At 42.0% G+C, this 20,342-nt stretch overlaps 1 protein-coding gene across 1 annotated transcript in view; it reads right to left on the bottom strand.

The window, feature by feature from the left end:
- Nucleotides 1-16,347, bottom strand: part of LOC138982522 (acid sphingomyelinase-like phosphodiesterase 3b) — a 30,555-nt gene extending 14,208 nt beyond the window's left edge. The window contains exons 1-2 of the mRNA XM_070355827.1: nucleotides 16,175-16,347; nucleotides 1,371-1,560 (exon numbers count right to left, since the gene is read on the bottom strand). Coding sequence (XP_070211928.1) covers nucleotides 1,371-1,560; nucleotides 16,175-16,259 — 275 coding nt within the window. The 5' untranslated portion in view covers nucleotides 16,260-16,347. The remainder of the gene's footprint in view (nucleotides 1-1,370; nucleotides 1,561-16,174) is intronic.
- Between the last annotated feature and the right edge of the window lie 3,995 nt (nucleotides 16,348-20,342).

Here is a 20,342-nt window from a genome sequence, read left to right as displayed (position 1 = left end):
ATAAAGCTTTGCCAATTGTTGACAGCTACTTGCACAGATATAGCCATCTAGGTAGACATATAATGATTATGCAGAGCTTGTTTAAAACTCTTTAGTGAGGTTAATGATCTTATTACAGACGGAATAAGAGAGAGAGAGAGAGAGAGAGAGAGAGAGAGAGAGGGGGAGAGCCAGCCAGCCAGCCAGCCAGCCAGCCAGAGACAGACAGACTGACAGACGGAGACAGACATAGAAAGAGGGAGAGATACAAAAAGATAGAAACGGAGACAGACAGACAGACGGAGACAGAGTCAGAGACAGAGACAAACAGAGACACAGACAGACAGACAGACAGACAGACAGACAGACAGATAGATAGTCGTGGACAGACGGGGACAGAGGTAGAGATACAGAGGCAGAGATACAGAGAAACAACAAGTCGCGTAAGGCGAAATTACTACATTTAGTCAAGCTCTGGAACTCACAGAATGAAACTGAACGCACTGCATTTTTTCACAATGACCGTAGTCCGCCACTTGTGCATAACGGAGTGAAACTGACGAGCCTGTTCAGCGCGGTAGTGGTTTCGCTGTGCTGCATAGCACGCTTTACTGTACCTCTCTTCGTTTTAACTTTCTGAGCGTGTTTTTAATCCAAACATATCATATCTATATGTTTTTGGAATCAGGAACCGACAAGGAATAAGATGAAATTGTTTTTAAATCGATTTCGGAAATTTAATTTTGATCATAATTTTTATATTTTTAATTTTCAGAGCTTGTTTTTAATCCAAATATAGCATATTTATATGTTTTTGAAATCAGGAAATGATGTAGAATAAAATGAACGTAAATTTGGATCGTTTTGTATAAAAAATATTACAATTTTCTGATTTTTAATGACCAAAGTCATTAATTATTTTTTAAGCCACCAAGCTGAAATGCAATACCGAAGTCCTGCCTTCGTCGAAGATTGCTTGGCCAAAATTTCAATCAATTTGATTGAAAAATGAGGGTGTGACAGTGCCGCCTCAACTTTTACAAAAAGCCGGATATGACGTCATCAAAAGTATTATCGAAAAAAAGAAAAAAACGTCCGGGGATATCATTCCCAGGAACTCTCATGTCAAATTTCATAAAGATAGGTTCAGTAGTTTGGTCTGAATCGCTCTACACACACACACACGCACAGACAGACAGACAGACAGACAGACAGACAGACAGACAGACACACACACACACACACACACACACACACACACACACACACACATACACCACGACCCTCGTCTCGATTCCCTCTCTATGTTACTAAAACATTAAGTCAAAACTTGACTAAATGTAAAAACGGACACAGACAGACACAGACGACGGACAGGCACACAGACTCACCCAGTCCAGATCAGGAAGTCGACATCCTCGTGGTATCGAACCATGGCCCCCATGGCTTTGGTGATAAGCTCCCAGGGCGAGTCGCACCAGTAGTCCCCATAGGGGGAGGGGCTCACCTCCTTGTTGCACGACAGCATGGAACTCCAGTACGTGTGGTCATAGTGAAAGTCTGTCACGTGCCAGAATTTACCTGCACACACATTTCACGCGGTGGTGAGCGAATCACGGGTATACATTTCTACTCGTGTAAGCGAACATTTCTACTCGTGTAAGCGAACTTTTCGCCACCACAGATCTGTCAAGGCTTTTACATGAGATACAAGTGTCGCATAATATAAATAATTATTGAGCCAAAAAAACACCAAATTATTGCAATTACTTTCGTAGCCCAATTGATTAACTTTGATCCGAAACGTGTGCCAGATAGCCACGTTGATTGTTTCAAAATGTCACAGACAGTTTGAATGAAATGACACGGAATAATTGCTTTGGTTGTTTTACAAAAGTTGTTGCAATAATTATATTGCACGGTCTATTTATGTCTTCTTGTGTCTTTGCTTTGAAGACACCATGGTAATGCGTTTTGGCTTGTTATTGATTTCATACTTACACATGTATGTCCATTTCATGAATATGTAAAAGAAAAAAATATCTATAAAAAAAAAAATTATATATATATATATATACTAGAGGAATACCCGGCTTCGCCGGGGTGAATCGCGAGACAGAGACAGACAGCGTGGCGGTTCATCACAATCACCTCTGCAAGCGAAGTCCTGTCAAACGGGATTGAGCATTTTAGAGCTTATTTCTTAGCCCTATATTATCTGTTGTGGCTTCTCAAATGCCAGAACATACAGACAGACGAAAGCCGCTAGACCCCATCACAAACAGAACTCTACAATCAACAGGTTTTTTCCCACACACACACACACAAACACACACACAGAGAAGCCGTATATATATATATGTATATCTATATCTATAAATATATAGAGATAGGTGAGAGTGTATTTTTTGCGTGGCTATAAATTGATTCGACCTTTTCACTTTGACAGTAAGAACAACTTACGGGTGCAAGGGAAGCGTTCTGGACAGCGCAGTGACATTCTAAAAATAGTACCTCAGAAACGGGAATTTGGGGTGAACGGCGCGACAGAGACAGACAGCGTGGCGGTTCACCACAATCACCTTTGAAAGGCGAAGTCCTGTCAAACGGGATTGAGAATTTTTGAGCTTATTTCTTAGCCCTATATCATCTGCTGTGGCTTCTCACATGCCAGAACATACAGACAGTTAAAATTAATATTAAAAGTCCTACGGTTTTGAGCCATTAAGGACTTGAGTGTTTGTCCGCTTTCAAAAAGAGGAAAGAAAGAAACAAAAAATAAGGAGAGGAGGGCAGGGGGTGGGGTTGAGTTGATAATGCTCTGTGGAATTTGTTAAAATGAAAAGTAGTTAAGATGTTTCTTGGTAAGAATTATAAGTCTGTATTCTATATCTTGAATAACGGGCTTGTAATATTATTTTTATTTTATTTCAAATCGAGTTAAAAAGTGGAACCTTTCAGGATCACCAATAAAACCAAATAGATGAGCAAGTAAGAGGAACACGAACAATAAATCTCAAAACTTTTTACAAATAAAAGGATTAAGATGTAAGCCACGAAGGCCGTGGTAATAAAAACAATATGTACAGTTTGGCGACTAGTGGGCCTTGGGTGAGGATATGTTGTCTAGAAGGTAGTCGCTGGAATCAGGAGGGATGGCGGGAGCCACTCGACCTCAAACTGAAACACGCTGATGTGATAATCTGGGCTTAGTTATACCCACAGCCCCATGTCCGAGTCCCTGACCAGTCGGCACAGCAGCAAGCTGTGTGACCAGCCTAGAGAACTGCTACTGCGCAGATAATCCTGGGGACCCAGACCATGGAGCTGCATATGGTCATATAAGGTTTTAAAGGTAATTCTATTTGTAGCGCATGGAGCGAAAATGTGTTGAAATGAATAGGGTTCTCCACAATGGCAGGACTTGTTAAAGATATGGAAGCGGCAGCCGCCGGCACGGAGGCGTCTGAAGATAGTGAGGAGGTTTGTTGGGAGATCGGGGTGTAGATCGTTCATATCAATGGGTTGATAGGACAGAGATGTTACGTACTGACTTCGAATGAGTTTACGGATTTTACTGTAGAACTCGGTTACTGAGTAGCCGATGTTAGTGTTAGCTGGGCTAGATTCTGCCGCTTCTTTGGCAGCGACATCCGCCAGTTCATTTCCCCGGACCCCTACGTGAGAGGGGACCCAGAGAAATGATACGGATGTGCCGGATGAGATTAACTGGTGACATATAAAGAGGATTTCTCTTTGTAGCTCTGCCCGATTTGATGTGTTTCGATGCAGAGCTTGTAATGAAGAGCGCGAGTCAGAGCAGAAAACTACCGCACGCGGTGTGACTGGGAGGTCATTTATAAAAGTGCATGCCATGAGCAAGGCAAATAGCTCGGCTGAGAATATGGAGATGTCTTTATTAAGAGTATATTTCCTTGAGATTTTGAGATCTGGGATCACAAAGGCGCAGCCAACGCTGCCGTCTGCAAATTTGGATCCGTCAGTAAAGACTTTTAAATGCTCCGAGAATTTGTAGTTTAGGGTTTCTTTTGTAACAGTAGCTAGGTAGACGGGGTTATCTTTTTTGGTAGTATTATCTTCACTGTCGTATATGATAGTAGGGGTTTCCTCAAGCCAAGGCGGGTAGGAGGGCGGGGGGACCCTGGCCAGCTCACTGACCTTCACCCCGCTATCGGCTAGAATGCGGTTTACTGTGTCGGATAAGGGTAGCGTTTTGGCCAAGAGTTGAGTGCTATGTTTGGTGTTGGCCTCATAATTTTGGTGCTGAGGAAAAAAGTCAGTCAGGACCTCGCAGGCAGAGTTCTCTACCGCGTGGGCTCTGACAGCATACTGAGCTGAACGGAGTTTTATCTCATCCACAAGGGGCAGCCACCCACACTCGCTGTAGACTCGACTCTTACTCGCTTGTTGGGAGAGTCCCAGAGCTATTTTGAGCGCCCTGCACTCTATAATAGCCAGTTTTTTCATGAGCGCCGGGCGCGTCGCGAAATAAGCTTCGCATCCGTAAAGGAGGCGGGAGCGAATTAATGCCCGCACTACCTCTGTGACACACTTACGTCCTCTGGCCCAGGATTGGGACGCCAGGTAGCGTATGATATAAAGATCCTTGTTGGCCTTATTGATCAGATGTTCGATATGACTGGTCCAGTTAAGTCGGGTATCGATGATAACGCCGAGGAACTTAACTTCTGAGCTCGGTTTGATAATATCACAACCTATCTTTATACTGCAGTTCCTGTACAGTTGTCTACGGGAGACAACAAGAAAGACTGTTTTATTTGAGGCTAGTTGGAAGCCGTTGGTGTACATATATTGACAGAGGTTGTCGATTTTAGTTTGGTAAGAAGATAAGTCAACAGTGTTGGTAACTCTGTTATGGCGTGGTCTATTAGTGTCTATTAAGGCGAGGTCGTCCGCATACAGAAGTACACTGGCACCGTCAACCTTAACAGAAGTAATGTCATAGAGCATGATGCTGAATAAGTTTGGCGCGATGATACTGCCCTGGGGAACCCCCATGTCCAGCGCATGGGTTTCGGACACCGAAGAGCCCACCCGGACAGACATCTTGCGATTGCTGATGAAGTTTTTGATGAATTGGTACATGTGGCCAGAGACACCGATTCTGCCGAGTTTTAGGAGTAGACGAGCATGCCAGACGCTGTCGTACGCAGATTTAATATCAAAGAAGGTTCCAAGAAGAGAATTATTACTATGTGCCAAGGTCTTTTTGATTTTTTCAGTGACGTGCACAATGTGGTCCGCACACGAACGACCTTGCCTAAAACCTGCCTGGCATGTAGGAATGATATTGTGTTTATTGAGGTGGAACTCCAGCCTCTGGTTCACCACACGCTCAAAGATCTTGCTGAGGTGGGGGGTTAGTGATATGGGGCGGTAACTGCCAGGTAGATTGCCCGGTTTTCCGCTCTTCAATACTGCTACTACTTGTGAGTCTGACCACGCTGCGGGGATAGTATCCTTTAACCAGCATACAAATACGTTAAAATTAATATTAAAAGTCCTACGGTTTTGAGCCATTAAGGACTTGAGTGTTTGTCCGCTTTCAAAAAGAGGAAAGAAAGAAACAAAAAATAAGGAGAGGAGGGCAGGGGGTGGGGTTGAGTTGATAATGCTCTGTGGAATTTGTTAAAATGAAAAGTAGTTAAGATGTTTCTTGGTAAGAATTATAAGTCTGTATTCTATATCTTGAATAACGGGTTTGTACAAAAGCCGCTAGACCCCATCACAAACAGAACTCTATAATACATAGGTTTTTGCCCACACACACACACAAACACACACACACACAGAGAAGCCGTATATATATATGCATATCTGTATCTATAAATATATAGAGATAGGTGAGAGTGTATTTTTCGCGTGGCTATAAATTGATTCGACCTTTTCACTTTGACAGTAAGAACAACTTACGGGTGCAAGGGAAGCGTTGTGGACAGCGCAGTGGACAGCGCAGTGACATTCTAAAAATAATAGTAACTTACAACTGAACGGGAAAGCCACACGAAGGAAGGGAGATAAACGCCAAACACTGGAGAAGATAAGGAAGAGTTACTTATAATGGTGAAATGAACCCAAAAACGAAAATGAGTTCAGCGCTGCGCGCTGAGAGCACGTGTTGAAATATCTCATCGATGATATTGTGTCCGGGGTGTAGCTGAATACGGTGTCCAAATTTGAAAAAGATCCACCGAGAACTTTGGCGTTGTGATGTGGTGTAGCGGCTATGGTGTGTCGGTATGGGGGCCCGGGTAAGCTAAGGTGGAACCAAAATAGCTGAGGTGGAACCAAAATCGGTTCCGCGCTGCGCGCTGAGAGCACGTGTTGAAATATCGACCAGGTTGTGTCGTGTCCCGGGTCTACTTGAATATGCCCACCAAATTTGAAGCAGATCCATCGAGAACTTTGGCCGTGCATCGCGCACAGACACACAGACAGATACACAGACAGATACACAGACAGACACACAGACACTAGTCGTATATATATATAGATATATATATATAGATATATAGATAGATATATATATATATATATATATATATATATATATATATATATATATATATAAACAAGTCGCGTAAGGCGAAATTACAACATTTAGTCAAGCTGTCGAACTCACAGAATGAAACTGAACGCACTGCACGACCGTATACTCGTAGCATCGTCAGTCCACCGCTCGTGGCAAAGGCAGTGAAATTGACAAGAAGAGCGGGGTAGTAGTTGCGCTGTGCTGCATAGCACGCTTTTCTGTACCTCTCTTCGTTTTAACTTTCTGAGCGTGTTTTTAATCCAAACATATCATATCTATATGTTTTTGGAATCAGGAACCGACAAGGAATAAGATGAAATTGTTTTTAAATCGATTTCGGAAATTTAATTTTGATCATAATTTTTATATTTTTAATTTTCAGAGCTTGTTTTTAATCCAAATATAACATATGTATATGTTTTTGGAATCAGAAAATGACGAAGAATAAGATGAAATTGTTTTTGGATCGTTTAATAAAAAAAAATTTTAATTACAAGTTTCCGATTTTTAATGACCAAACTCACTCATTAGTTTTTAAGCCACCAAGCTGAAATGCAATACCAAACCCCGGCCTTTGTCGAAGATTGCTTTGCCAAAATTTCAATCAATTTAATTGAAAAATGAGGGTGTGACAGTGCCGCCTCAACTTTTACAAAAAGCCGGATATGACGTCATCAAAGGTTTTTTGAAAAAAAGAAAACAAGCGTCCGGGGATATCATTCCCAGGAACTCTCATGTAAAATTTCATAAAGATCGGTCCAGTAGTTTGGTCTGAATCGCTCTACACACACACGCGCACAGACAGACACACACACATACACCACGACCCTCGTCTCGATTCCCCCTCCAGGGGCGGACCTAGGGGGGGTTCCTGGGTGCCCGGAACCCCCCCCCCCCCCCCACCCTCCATCTGTTTTTTTTTTACCTTGTTATCTTCCACGAGAGGCCTCCGATTGACCTAAAAAAAAAAAAATTCCTTCAGCATCTGGGGGGCTTTGCCCCCCAGACCCCCCACCAGGGCTTTGCCCATGGACCCCACCGGGGCCTGAGCGGCCCCTGAACCCCTGCTCCAATTTGGAACCCCCCCCTTATCCACAACTAGGTCCGCCCCTGCCCTCTATGTTAAAACATTTAGTCAAAACTTGACTAAATGTAAAACAAGTCGCGTAAGGCGAAATTACTACATTTAGTCAAGCTGTGGAACTCACAGAATGAAACTGAACGAAGTCCGCCGCTAGTGCAAAAGGCAGTGAAAGTGACGAGCCTGTTTGGCGCGGTAGCGGTTGCGCTGTGCTTCATAGCACGCTTTACTGTACCTCTCTTCGTTTTAACTTTTTGAGCGTGTTTTTAATCCAAACATATCATATCTATATATATGTTTTTGGAATCAGGAACCGACAAGGAATAAGATGAAATAGTTTTTAAAACGATTTCGGAAATTTAATTTTAATCATAATTTTTATATTTTTAATTTTCAGAGCTTGTTTTTAATCCAAATATAACATATTTATATGTTTTTGGAATCAGAAAATGATGTAGAATAAGATGAACGTAAATTTGGATCGTTTTCAGATTTTTAATGACCAAAGTCATTAATTAATTTTTAAGCCACCAAGCTGAAATGCAATACCGAAGTCCGGCCTTCGTCGAAGATTGCTTGGCCAAAATTTCAATCAATTTGATTGAAAAATGAGGGTGTGACAGTGCCGCCTCAACTTTTACAAAAAGCCGGATATGACGTCATCAAAGGTATTTATCGAAAAAAAGAAAAAAACGTCCAGGGATATCATTCCCAGGAACTCTCATGTCAAATTTCATAAAGATCGGTCCAGTAGTTTGGTCTGAATCGCTCTACACACACACACACGCACAGACACAGACACAGACACACACACTCACACACACACACACACACACACACACACACACACACACACACACACACACACACACAGACACACATACACCACGACCCTCGTCTCGATTCCCCCCTCTATGGTAAAACATTTAGTCAAAACTTGACTAAATGTAACAAGTCGCGTAAGGCGAAAATACAACATAAAGTCAAGTAGCTGTCGAACTCACAGAATGAAACTGAACGCAATGCCATTTTTCAGCAAGACCGAATACTCGTAGCATCGTCAGTCCACCGCTCATGGCAAAGGCAGTGAAATTGACAAGAAGAGCGGGGTAGTAGTTGCGCTAAGAAGGATAGCACGCTTTTCTGTACCTCTCTTTGTTTTAACTTTCTGAGCGTGTTTTTAATCCAAACATATCATATCAATATGTTTTTGGAATCAGGAACCGACAAGGAATAAGATGAAAGTGTTTTTAAATTGATTTTGACAATTTAATTTTGATAATAATTTTTATATATTTAATTTTCAGAGCTTGTTTTTAATCCAAATATAACATATTTATATGTTTTTGGAATCAGCAAATCATGGAGAATAAGATGAACGTAAATTTGGATCGTTTTATAAATTTTTATTTTTTTTTACAATTTTCAGATTTGTAATGACCAAAGTCATTAATTAATTTTTAAGCCACCAAGCTGAAATGCAATACCGAAGTCCGGGCTTCGTCGAAGATTACTTGACCAAAATTTCAACCAATTTGGTTGAAAAATGAGAGCGTGACAGTGCCGCCTCAACTTTCACGAAAAGCCGGATATGACGTCATCAAAGACATTTATCAAAAAAATGAAAAAAACGTCTGGGGATTTCATACCCAGGAACTCTCATGTCAAATTTCATAAAGATCGGTCCAGTAGTTTAGTCTGAATCGCTCTACACACACACACAGACAGACACACACACACACACACACACACACACACACACGCACGCACGCACATACACCACGACCCTCGTCTCGATTCCCCCTCTATGTTAAAACATTTAGTCAAAACTTGACTAAATGTAAAAAGGAGAAGGTATGTTATTGGAACGTGTTTGACAAAACGAAACGCTGACGAATTTTTCTAGTTTGGTCAATGGTTCTATCGGCCTTATGGTAGAGAAAGGTTCATCAGCTCCTCATTGGTCAAGGTCTCCATAATCCTCGAACTTCGGTCCTCATCGTAGCAGCAGTAGGCAAGGAAGATAACTACTGATCGCTCATAATTGAACCGAGAACATACTTATCTCCCTTGGATTTTTAAAGGGTAGTTTAGAACTCGCTTGGAATTATAGCTTGAAGTATGGAAAATGGGTCAAGTTGAACCTGATAAGGTTTGAGTATGGCCTGCGAGCCCACTACACTGGATAAAATATTGCGACAGTATTATTTAGAGAAAGGTCAAGTCGACTTTAAGGTGTTTTATTTCTCTTTTTTATTTATTAATTTATGTATTTATTTATTTATTGATTCGTAAGGAGTAATGAATCAGACTCGGCAAGGAATACTCTGTACAAGATAACCAAAGAGTTATATATTTTCCAGACCGGAGTTGTCACAAAGTGGTAAGTGTAGTACTCTACAGCATCGTAACATTGCAAAATTCGACTCCTCCGTCGGCCGGGATTGGAAGAAAAAATGCCATGTCGATACTGACATGACGAATAGACATGAGCGTGGCCATCGACTTGGCTTTTACTATTGATACACATTGTGGGTACTGTTTATTTCATTGTTTGTCCCACAGAAAATATCTCCAGCCAACGGTTTCTCTTGATGACGAATAGATATGAGCGTGGCCATCGACTTGGCTTTTATATCCTTAGCGGATTATGACTTTATTCAGTTATTCTGCAGAAAAGACAAATGCTGAAGAAAAACCGTTCTTTTCTGCAGCATTTCTGCATAATGTCATCTTTCGCCGAAGCAGCGTTTTTTTCTGCAGCGGCATAAAATTGAAATCAAGAATGGTGCTGTTTTACTGCAGAAAACCTGTTTACATTTTTTCTGCAGCATTTTGTACTGGCTCTTGGCGGATTATGACATTATTCAGTTATTCTGGAGAAAAACCGAAATGCTGGAGAAAAACTGTCTTTTCTGCAGCATTTCTGCATCTTTCGCCGAAGCAACGTTTTTTACTGCAGTAAAACAGTTTTTCTGAAGCATAATGTTTTGCTCCAGAAAAACCCGTTGCTTCGGCGAAAAATGACATTATGCAGAAATGCTGCAGAAAAGACAGTTTTTCTCCAGCATTTCTGTTTTTCTGCAGAATAACTGAATAATGCCAAAATGCTGAAGAAAAAGTTTTTCTCCAGTAAAACAACATCACCGTTTTACTGCAGCATTCTTGATTTCAATTTTACTGCAGTAAAACTGTTTTAGTGCAGAAAAAAACGTTGCTCTCGCGAAAGATGACATTATGCAGAAATGCTGCAGAAACAAACAGTTTTTCTCCAGCATTTCTGTTTTTCTGCAGAATAACTGAATAAAGTCATAATCCGCTAAGGATACTTTTACTATTGATACACATTGTGGGTACTGTTTATTCCATTGTTTGTCCTACAGAAAATATCTCCAACCAACGGTTTCTCTTGATGACGGGTAGATTGATTAACTGGACTAGTACATTGAGTGTATTACTAATTTCATAATTCACTCCTGCTTGAGGACTGAGCTGAACCAGTTCTTGGTTGAAATAACTAACAAATTGTCATATTCTTTGTGTCGAGGGCAGTACTTGCGGCTTTAACCATGCAGTGCCGGTACGTGCGTAGGTGCATGCGTGCGTGTGTGTGTGTGTGTGTGTACGCACGCGTGCGTAGGTGTATGCGTGCGTGAGTGCATGCGTGCGTGCGTGTGTGTGTGTGTATGTGTGTGTGTGTGTGTGTGTGTGTGTGTGTGTGTGTGTGTGTGTGTGTGTGTGTGTGTGTGTGCGTGCGCATGAGTGTAGGATTAGTAACAGCGTTCTTAAGTACTCCTGTCTGTCTGTCTGTCCGATGTCTTCACGGTGGAGACACGTTACGCCGAAGAAATGTACCCAGACGGTTGTTACGCCCGACTTTGTACCCAGAAGGCAAAAGCGATGCATCATCATGTGAAGGTATGCTGGCTAAAATGTTATTACAGAAAAGAATCAGAAGCGTATTAAAAACAGATTAGTTCAGTTATGATTGAGAATGTTTTCTGCACTAAGCGGTGTTTTTGTTTGTAATTTAGGCCTGTTGTTAAAGCACAATCATTCAAGAAAACATGATTTCAGCAAAAATGTGACTAGTTGGAGAGAAAAATGCTAAACACAGTACAGAAACGCAGTCCATTGGGTCAATATCCACTAAAACTGATTTTTTACACTCTCTTTAACTTCATGGGAAAATGGCATAATAACTAGATCTATCGTGAAAAAGTACGAGAAAAAAATAAAAGGGTACCCTTGTGCTCAGTGTTACGCGCCCCAGACTTTTCCATGTTTTGACTGTTACGGGCCCCAGTCTTCCCCTGTTACGGGCCCCAGTCATCCCTTGTTACGGGCCCCAGTCTTCCCCTGTTACGGGCCCCAGTCATCCCCTGTTACGGGCCCCAGTCATCCCCTGTTACGGGCCCCAGTCATCCCCTGTTACGGGCCCCAGTCATCCCCTGTTACGGGCCCCAGTCATCCCCTGTTACGGGCCCCAGTCTTCCCCTGTTACGGGCCCTAGTCTTCCCCTGTTACGGGCCCCAGTCATCCCCTGTTACGGGCCCCAGTCTTCCCCTGTTACGGGCCCCAGTCTTCCCCTGTTACGGGCCCCAGTCTTCCCCTGTTACGGGCCCCAGGCATTACAACTTTTCTCTAACCTCCATTTTCATGCATTTTTTTTTTTTTATCTGAAACCAAATATGCTAGTTTTACGTGACAGAGGTGAGAGGTTTGCATATTAGTCAAGTAACTCAGGCTTGTTCTGTCTTTGTTACAGTTAAACACATGGATTTCAGATGCAACTACTGTCACTCTGATCATGAGCTATTTTTGGATGTCATTAACCACGTTGTTAATGTACATGGTGACAACCAACTTACGATACAGGTTCTCACACTAAATTCACACAGACAGGGAAAAGATTTTAAAGTGGTCCCATCAATTCTTCAAAAGGAAGATACAACTATTATTGGGAAAACTAACACAAAATTGAAATCGTTTTTGAGGCAAGCAAAATAAATTTTCCAGAAATTTCCAATGACAAAGTAGACGCCTCTAACTAGTGTAAAGGCGTTGACGAAGAGTTGAAAAACTACACGAACTTCTGCCAGACGTGGCAAACAATTTGATTAAACTGTTATATGGATTGTTTTCAAGTGATTTTTTTTTAATGTAAACGTTATGTTTATATTATTGTGTGTGTGTGTGTGTGTGTGTGTGTGTGTGTGTGTGTGTGTGTGTGTGTGTGTGTGTGTGTGTGTGTGTGTGTGTGAATGATCTTAAGAATGATCATGTATTGCCTAAGTAAATAAGCACGAGCAATCAGCAAGGTCAAGAAAAGAAAAATGACTGAAAGAGAGACTGAGAGTCAAGTATTGTGTTATTCAAAAGAATAGGAACTCAAAGCAATCACGAGGCGACGAACAAGGCGACGAACTTGCTCACGAAACTTAAAACGCATTAAACACTTCTCACAGCGGTAGCGTGTTTCCCCCGTGTGACTTGTAAAAAATCCAATCGTGCTAAAAATCATGAGTGAACGTGGGAGTCTAAGTATGACGGCTTACTAGCGCCAAAACTAACAAGAGGAAATGACGTGAAAATTACAAATTTTTACGAGTTAATTACTAATTTTCACGTGTTAATTACTAATTTTCACGTGTTAATTACTAATTTTCAAGTGATAATGTCTAATTTTCAGTTTTGTCTCAACTCCTGACGGCTTACTAAGTATGACGGCTTACTTTTACTAGCGCCAAAACTAAAAATTAGTAATGTTCACGCGTTAATTACTCATTTGCATGTGCCTCGTGACTGTGGAGGTGTAAACGCGCATGCGCGACTGTTACACCGGTCAGAGCGAAACATCCTTCGATTCAATACTTTTCTGGTCCATAGTTCTTTAATCCGATGCAAATTAACAATAAGAGCTGAGCTGTAGATAACCGTGACATGCAACTGTCTGTCCGACAACTTGTTGAAAAACTAATTCTATCAAAAGATATTTGTGAAAGTGTGTGAGCCGTCTGCTAGTGGTCAGACCTTTAGCACACGTCCGGCCAGACGCCATTTTTCCTCTCTCGATTCGAACATTTTCGGATCGATTGTCCTTCACTAATACACTACAAAGCAGATGTATGAGTGTAGTAGTGGAAATACATATGAGGTACAGCTGTCTGCCCGACAACTTGTCGAATAAGGAATTATATTGAAAGATATATATGTGAAAGTATGAGACCACAGCTGATCAAAAGCCCGTCTGCTAAAAACAGCTTCGATTCGAAAGTTTTCGGGGTCGATTATTCTTTTCTAAGATACCCAAAACAACGTTCAGGAAAGCGCTATTGCAGAAAACTGTGACGTGCATCTTCCCGTCGGATAACTCGCTCGATAAGGCCTTCTATTAAAAGATATTTCAGAAATAGTGTGAGAGTGATGTTTGCCGGACTTTGTAGCCTCTCAGTGCGGACTCTTAAAGTCCGACTACTGTGACCGAAAACGAGGCAAAAATGAAAATTAGTAATTAACACTGTTAATTACTAATTTTCACGGGAAAATGGTAACCATAGGTTTTGGCACTAGTAAGCCGTCATATCTAAGCCCATGAACGAAGAAGAAGAAGAAGTTTCCCTTCTGGCTCTTTCCTGTGAATTGTTGGCTCACGTAAGTGTAGCCTATGCGATGATAAACTTTGTCTGTCTGTGCGTGCGTGCGTGCGTATGTATGTGTGTATGTCTGCACGTAGAAACTTTAACATTTCCGAGTCTATGGATTACGTCAGTCTCGGTCAAAAGTGTTCGACGTGTGTGATAGAAACTATTTGAAGACGTCACATTATGACGTAAGAGGGTTAGACGTCACGCAAAGGAATTACTGAAAGTCTCGGTCATTGTTATTGTGAGCGGGCCGAGACTTCTTGGCAGATCCAGGGTCTCGCTTTCTTGCATATAGTTTCACCTATGCTTACTGTGTGTGTGTGTGTGTGTGTGTGTGTGTGTGTGTGTGTGTGTGTGTGTGTGTGTGTGTGTGTGTGTGTGTGTGTGTGTGTGTGTGTGTGTGTATGTGTGACGGAGTGATTGAGTTTGTGTTACTGTTTGTCGATTTCTTACGTGAGCCTTGAAGGCTTCGCCTCTTGTTTTTTCATGGTTTTCTCACAGATTACGTTTCTGACTGTAGCATTTACCACAATCAGAACACTGGAACTTCTGAACAGGCTTCTTTGCCTCTGGTGTGGAGAATAATATTGGCGCTGGTTCAGTTTTAACCTCTTCTGTTGCGCTGATGTCCAGGAAGCTGTCAGCGATCACACCCGAGATCTCCATTCCCCCGCTGTCAGCGATCACACCCGAGATCTCCATTCCCCTGCTGAAATACACCAACTCCGAACCCGTGAAAAATAGACAGAGAGATAGAGAGAAAGTCGTGGGTATTGAGTCTGACTGCCTGTCATTTTTCACAGATATATATGACTAAAGATGTCATAATTAAAAGCGATGTGACTGGGGCGCGTAACAACAGCGAAACATATTTTTGCGGGGCCCGTTACACGACACACAAACATTCTTCATTTTAACCCCCTTTTCTTTTGATTAGAAACATAAAATTTACTCCGATAGATTGTTGTGATTTTTTCTTTGTTTCAGTACATATTTTTGGTCTGTAAGTAGCCTACTTTTCGTGTTTTCCGATGAACAGGTCAATGCACTAAATACACGAGTGAAAGATGCGGTATTTTCGATTTTCTCGCTTATAAAACTAGATCTATCTCGGTTAAAATTATACTACCAAGTAGCAGAGGCATTTAGTAGTTTATACGTATATAGCTTGATGTCAACTTTGACGAAATGTCTGAGATAATCTAATTTAAGTGAGCATACCCACACGCCACGTCGATGTCCTGGGTACAAAATCGGGTGTAACAACCGTCTGGGTACGTTTCTTCGGCGTAACGTGTCTCCACCGTAACGTGTCTTTGCAGGTTGACAAGCTTGACTCTACCTGGCTGTGGATCTGCCTTTTAACTTGAAGCGCTAGTCAACGCGAACTTGCGATTTTAAGTTGTTTCATGTATAACTGACGTGTACCCGATCATAGCTATCCCCACACTGACTCCAGACCGTCGGCGGCGATGTAGCTCAGTCGGTAGCGCGCTGGATTTGTATCCAGTTGGCCGCTGTCAGCGTGAGTTCGTCCCCACGTTCGGCGAGAGATTTATTTCTCAGAGTCAACTTTGTGTGCAGACTCTCCTCGGTGTCCGAACACCCCCGTGTGTACACGCAAGCACAAGACCAAGTACGCACGAAAAAGATCCTGTAATCCATGTCAGAGTTCGGTGGGTTATAGAAACACGAAAATACCGTGCATGCTTCCTCCGAAAGCGGCGTATGCCGCTGCCTAAATGGCGGGGTAAAAACGGTCATACACGTAAAAGCCGTGGGAGTTTCAGCCCGGCCATGAACGAACAAACAAACAAACAAACTGACTCCAGACAAATCGTAATTGTAACCGCATTCAAACAAGGAAGGAAAACAAAAAACGCTTGAACTTACCTGTGTTCTGCGCTGTGCAGACAGATACACACAACAGCAAACACACTGCTGTCACGATAAGAAACGACCCACTCTTACTCTCCATGTTCCGTGTTTTGTCTTTTCAGTCTCTCTCACGCCTGCACAGGTCACTACTGATCCCTGTACCGCTACTGAGTCAGGTAGGCCTAAAGTGGCCTAAAGCCGCGTCCCGCTCCTGATAACACCCGCTATACAGCAAAGATATTCTACTGCGCAGTGCTCAGTAGGATCTCAGTTTGTGTGGCCCTCTCTCCCTCCTCCCATGACGCGCCGTTTGATGCTTTCCGTTTGCTCGAGTTTTGGGGTAGAAACTCTACTTCAGTAGAGTTAGCATCAAACGGCGCGGGAAAACTCGACTGAAGTAAGTAAAGAAACTCAACTTACGTCGAGTTTCTGAAAAACCTCGCCTGAAGTCCAGTTCAGAAGAGTTTCTCCAACAGATTATGTATGTGTCTGGCTTTCTTATTGGCTTAAAGTTGCATATATATGTTTCATCGCGCATATGCGTGTAGTGATAGGAAGGGCTCATAATATGGACCGCTTTTTGTTTCATGCTGATAACTAGCTTGTTTTCTTGCGAAGAAGTTTTATTTTGTGTTTGGTAGTCCTTCTCTCTTAGGTTAACCGTTAGGCCTAATTAGAGTAAAATAGCTTTGATAGACATTCAGCAAAAATTAAATACAGAAAAAATCACATGGTCCATATTAGGAGCCTGGGCGCCTAATATGGACCAGTGGAGAGGCCTTCACGAATTACTGTAAAAAGCCCCCTATACTTCAAAATAACATGATACAACTTAGTGTGCAGGTCAGACTAATTAAAATATGCTTTAGATTTATCTGTGTCGGGTTGATGAGAGCATTATTTGAAGCACACAAGGAAACTAAAAAAGCTTATCAAAAACATAGTGAAAATAAGTGAAATTATCAACTTCCACAAAAAGAAGACTATTTGTTATATTTTTTGAAATCCCGAGGCCGAGGGCTAGTTGTAGTCGTTGTAAGTTATTTTCAGCAAGCTTCTTAATGAATTAATGAAAATAGCCCCAAAGCTTTTATTTTCTTCGATTTGTTGAAGGTGGTCCATATTAAGGGACTCACACATACTTTCATATTTTGCTATTATTTTTTTGTTTGCAGTAGAAACTCGGGGTCAACACTGCTAAAATGTAACAAATACGGTCTTAGCTGTCATATGGCAATTTTTGTGTGATAAAAGCTTTGGCTGTGGACAGAAACGAGTCAGTTTTAGGCGGCAAATTTAGAGTGAACGCTGCCAAAAGTGACAAAAAGAGAAAAAGCCTAACGGTTTTGAGGTTTGTGTTTCTGCAATTGTTTTGACATGTGCAAGTTATCCAGAGAGGGTTAATACAGCGAATGAAATTGTTTTGAGCTCTCTAGCGCCGTTAGTTTGTCAGAACTGGAGGTGGTCCATATTAGGAGCCCTTCCCCTATTTAAGAGGTCACCCGCGGTGCACACGAAAGAGAAAGAAAAAGTGAAAAATTATATCCTGGCCACACGGTTAGTAGTTGATGAGACCAAAAGAATATTGCGTTCCGTGGAACGCTTTGGCAACGTCACCCTGTGCAAATGTAGCCTTGTTCGCTAGCCAACTTCCATCTAAGCATGCGCGATCTCGAAGTCTGAGTACGTGACAAAACATAGTGCATGAACTGAATCAGCGAATCAGAGCGCTTGACACAAAAACCGTGATCATGTGCACTTCAGGCAAGTCGAGTTTCTAAACTGTACTTCAGTAGAGTTTCCCCGCGCCGTTTGATGCTAATTCTACTGAAGTAGAGTTTCTACCCCAAAACTCGACTTTAGTAAAGAAAGCATCAAACGGCGCGTCATACTATGACGATGCTCTTATCACGCCGTGGCGTACTGTAGGACTGACCTGGTGGAGGGGGGTGGGGGCAGCTCGGCTGTTTGACCTGGCCGTATTTTCTGAATGCGAAAGGGTACATGGCGAGGGTATTCCTCGGTCAGACCACCTTTTTGTGATGAAAGGTGAAATTTGAGAGCCTTCAAGCATAATTTACCAGCTTTCTTTCTTACTTAATGCAGTCTTGTCTTTATCCCAACGCGGATGGGAATAAAGACGTAATCTTGGCTTGTTCGCCGGCATTTCATTTTAGCTCTTGGACGTATTAACTGATTACAACTGCAGAAATGTAATGTCTATGCCTAAACTTTGACGACAAATTCGTTATACCCGAGTAAACCTAATGGGAAAAGTGCCGGGGAAAATGTGCTGATATTGACATAATGTAGTGTATGTAGTTATATAGTTCAACGACCTCCGCACCCCTAACCCTTTCTAACACCTCTTTCGCGCGTCGCCAGTTTTCGCGAAAGCTGGGTATCATTTCATTTGCGCCTGTCATGGGAGGTTAAAAACGTGGGCCACAAGAGTAATGTCCCGCGCCATCAATGGTGTCATACATGTGTAACTCTTTAGGCTTGCACATAATACAGGCTTACAGCGAAGTGGCATGGTAAATTAATCTTGTTCAAACACTTACAGTGTCACCGTTTCAAGCGTGAATATTATGCTGGGACATGTCGTGAAACACAGTGTGATCTTTAAAAGCACAATCCTTACCATGCAAACAGTCCGGCTCACCATCTAAGGTCTGACCTTTTACGTGGGATAAGTCCAGCCCTCCACTTGGTCACATGCCAAAAATCAACAACCCAGCTGGATGTTTTCTGCGCACAGTTTTTTTTCTTTTTTAATGAATTAATTTTTAAGAATGGAATTTATCAAAATGTTCCAACTCACGACAACAAGCAGTTTGTTTTGACTATTCATTTCTTTTGTACCATGTCACTTCGCTGCAAGCCTTGGTAAATATGGGGTTGTATGCGAGGATAAAGAGTTTCAAATGTATGACTCTATTGAGTAAAGAATACGGAATCTCACCGCAGTGACTGATTTCTTATTTGTTATCTTTCTTTCTCTCTCTCTCTCTCTTTCGCCAGCGACGTTGGAACAGTATATCATCTGTGACACGGTTTAAAAACTTAAAATGACCATGTCGCAGTTTCAAACGTAGGGACTAAGTAAAATGAAACACAGTTTGAGGTCCGAGACTACAACACGTGTATTGCGGAATCTTACCACATCTCTTTTACCAACTGTTGCTGACGATGTTATCAACGTATTATTATTATTATTATAGTGAGTATTTCTACGCACATACCCTCCCAGAGGGAGGCTCATGGCGTTTACAATATGCCGTGTGAGATGGAATTTTTTTACACAATATATCACGCATTCACATCGGCCAGTAAATCTCAAGCGTGTTAGGCGAGTATATACTTTCACGGCCTATTATTCCAAGTCACACGGGTATTTGGTGGACATTTTTTTTATATATGTCTACAATTTTGCCAGGAAAGACCCTCTTGTCAATCGTGGGATCTTTAACGTGCACACCCCAATGTAGTGTACACGGGACCTCGGTTTTTCGTCTCATCCGAAAGACTAGCACTTGAACCCACCACCTAGGTTAGGAAAGGGGGGAGAAAATAGCGGCCTGACCCAGGGTCGAACACGCAACCTCTCGATTCCGAGCGCAAGTGTGTTACCACTCGGCCACCCATAGTATTCAACTAACTAGTTAGTGTTGCTGTTACCTCTGATTTTCCTGGGAAAATCCGTTCGTGCAAAAGGGCACGTCGGGTGGGCTGAAGGCCTACGGTTTAAAAACATTTTTTTTTAAGTCCAGTTTTCCTCCTTCCTGCTCGTTGCGAACGTTCAAAGTTCATCAAACGATTTTCTTTGTTTTGCGAAAGTATAAAATGAGTGTTTTGAAATATTCGTCGCCCAATTTGCTTTTTTGAGGAATCAGGTTACAAAAGCGCTGTAATTGTTCATTTTTTTTTTTATTTCATACAAGAGACATACTGACTGGCCAATAGCGTGACTTACTAAGTGACCCTGCTTAAACGTCACACATTAGCATGCCTGTCGTGTCTGTGTGAAATCTTATTTTATGTTGTGGTTGTTGTTTTATGTGCTTTTGTTGTTGTTTGTTTTTGTTTTTTAATTCTTGTTAACCTTTAATGAGTCAATTAGGCCTGGAGCTAATGAAGCATTGAAACGCTTGAAAAGGCAATATAGAGGGCATGCACCCTG

This window comes from Littorina saxatilis, linkage group LG12 (assembly GCF_037325665.1).
Source record: "Littorina saxatilis isolate snail1 linkage group LG12, US_GU_Lsax_2.0, whole genome shotgun sequence".
Lineage (NCBI taxonomy): Eukaryota > Metazoa > Mollusca > Gastropoda > Littorinimorpha > Littorinidae > Littorina > Littorina saxatilis.
This window is presented reverse-complemented; position numbering and strand designations above follow the sequence as displayed.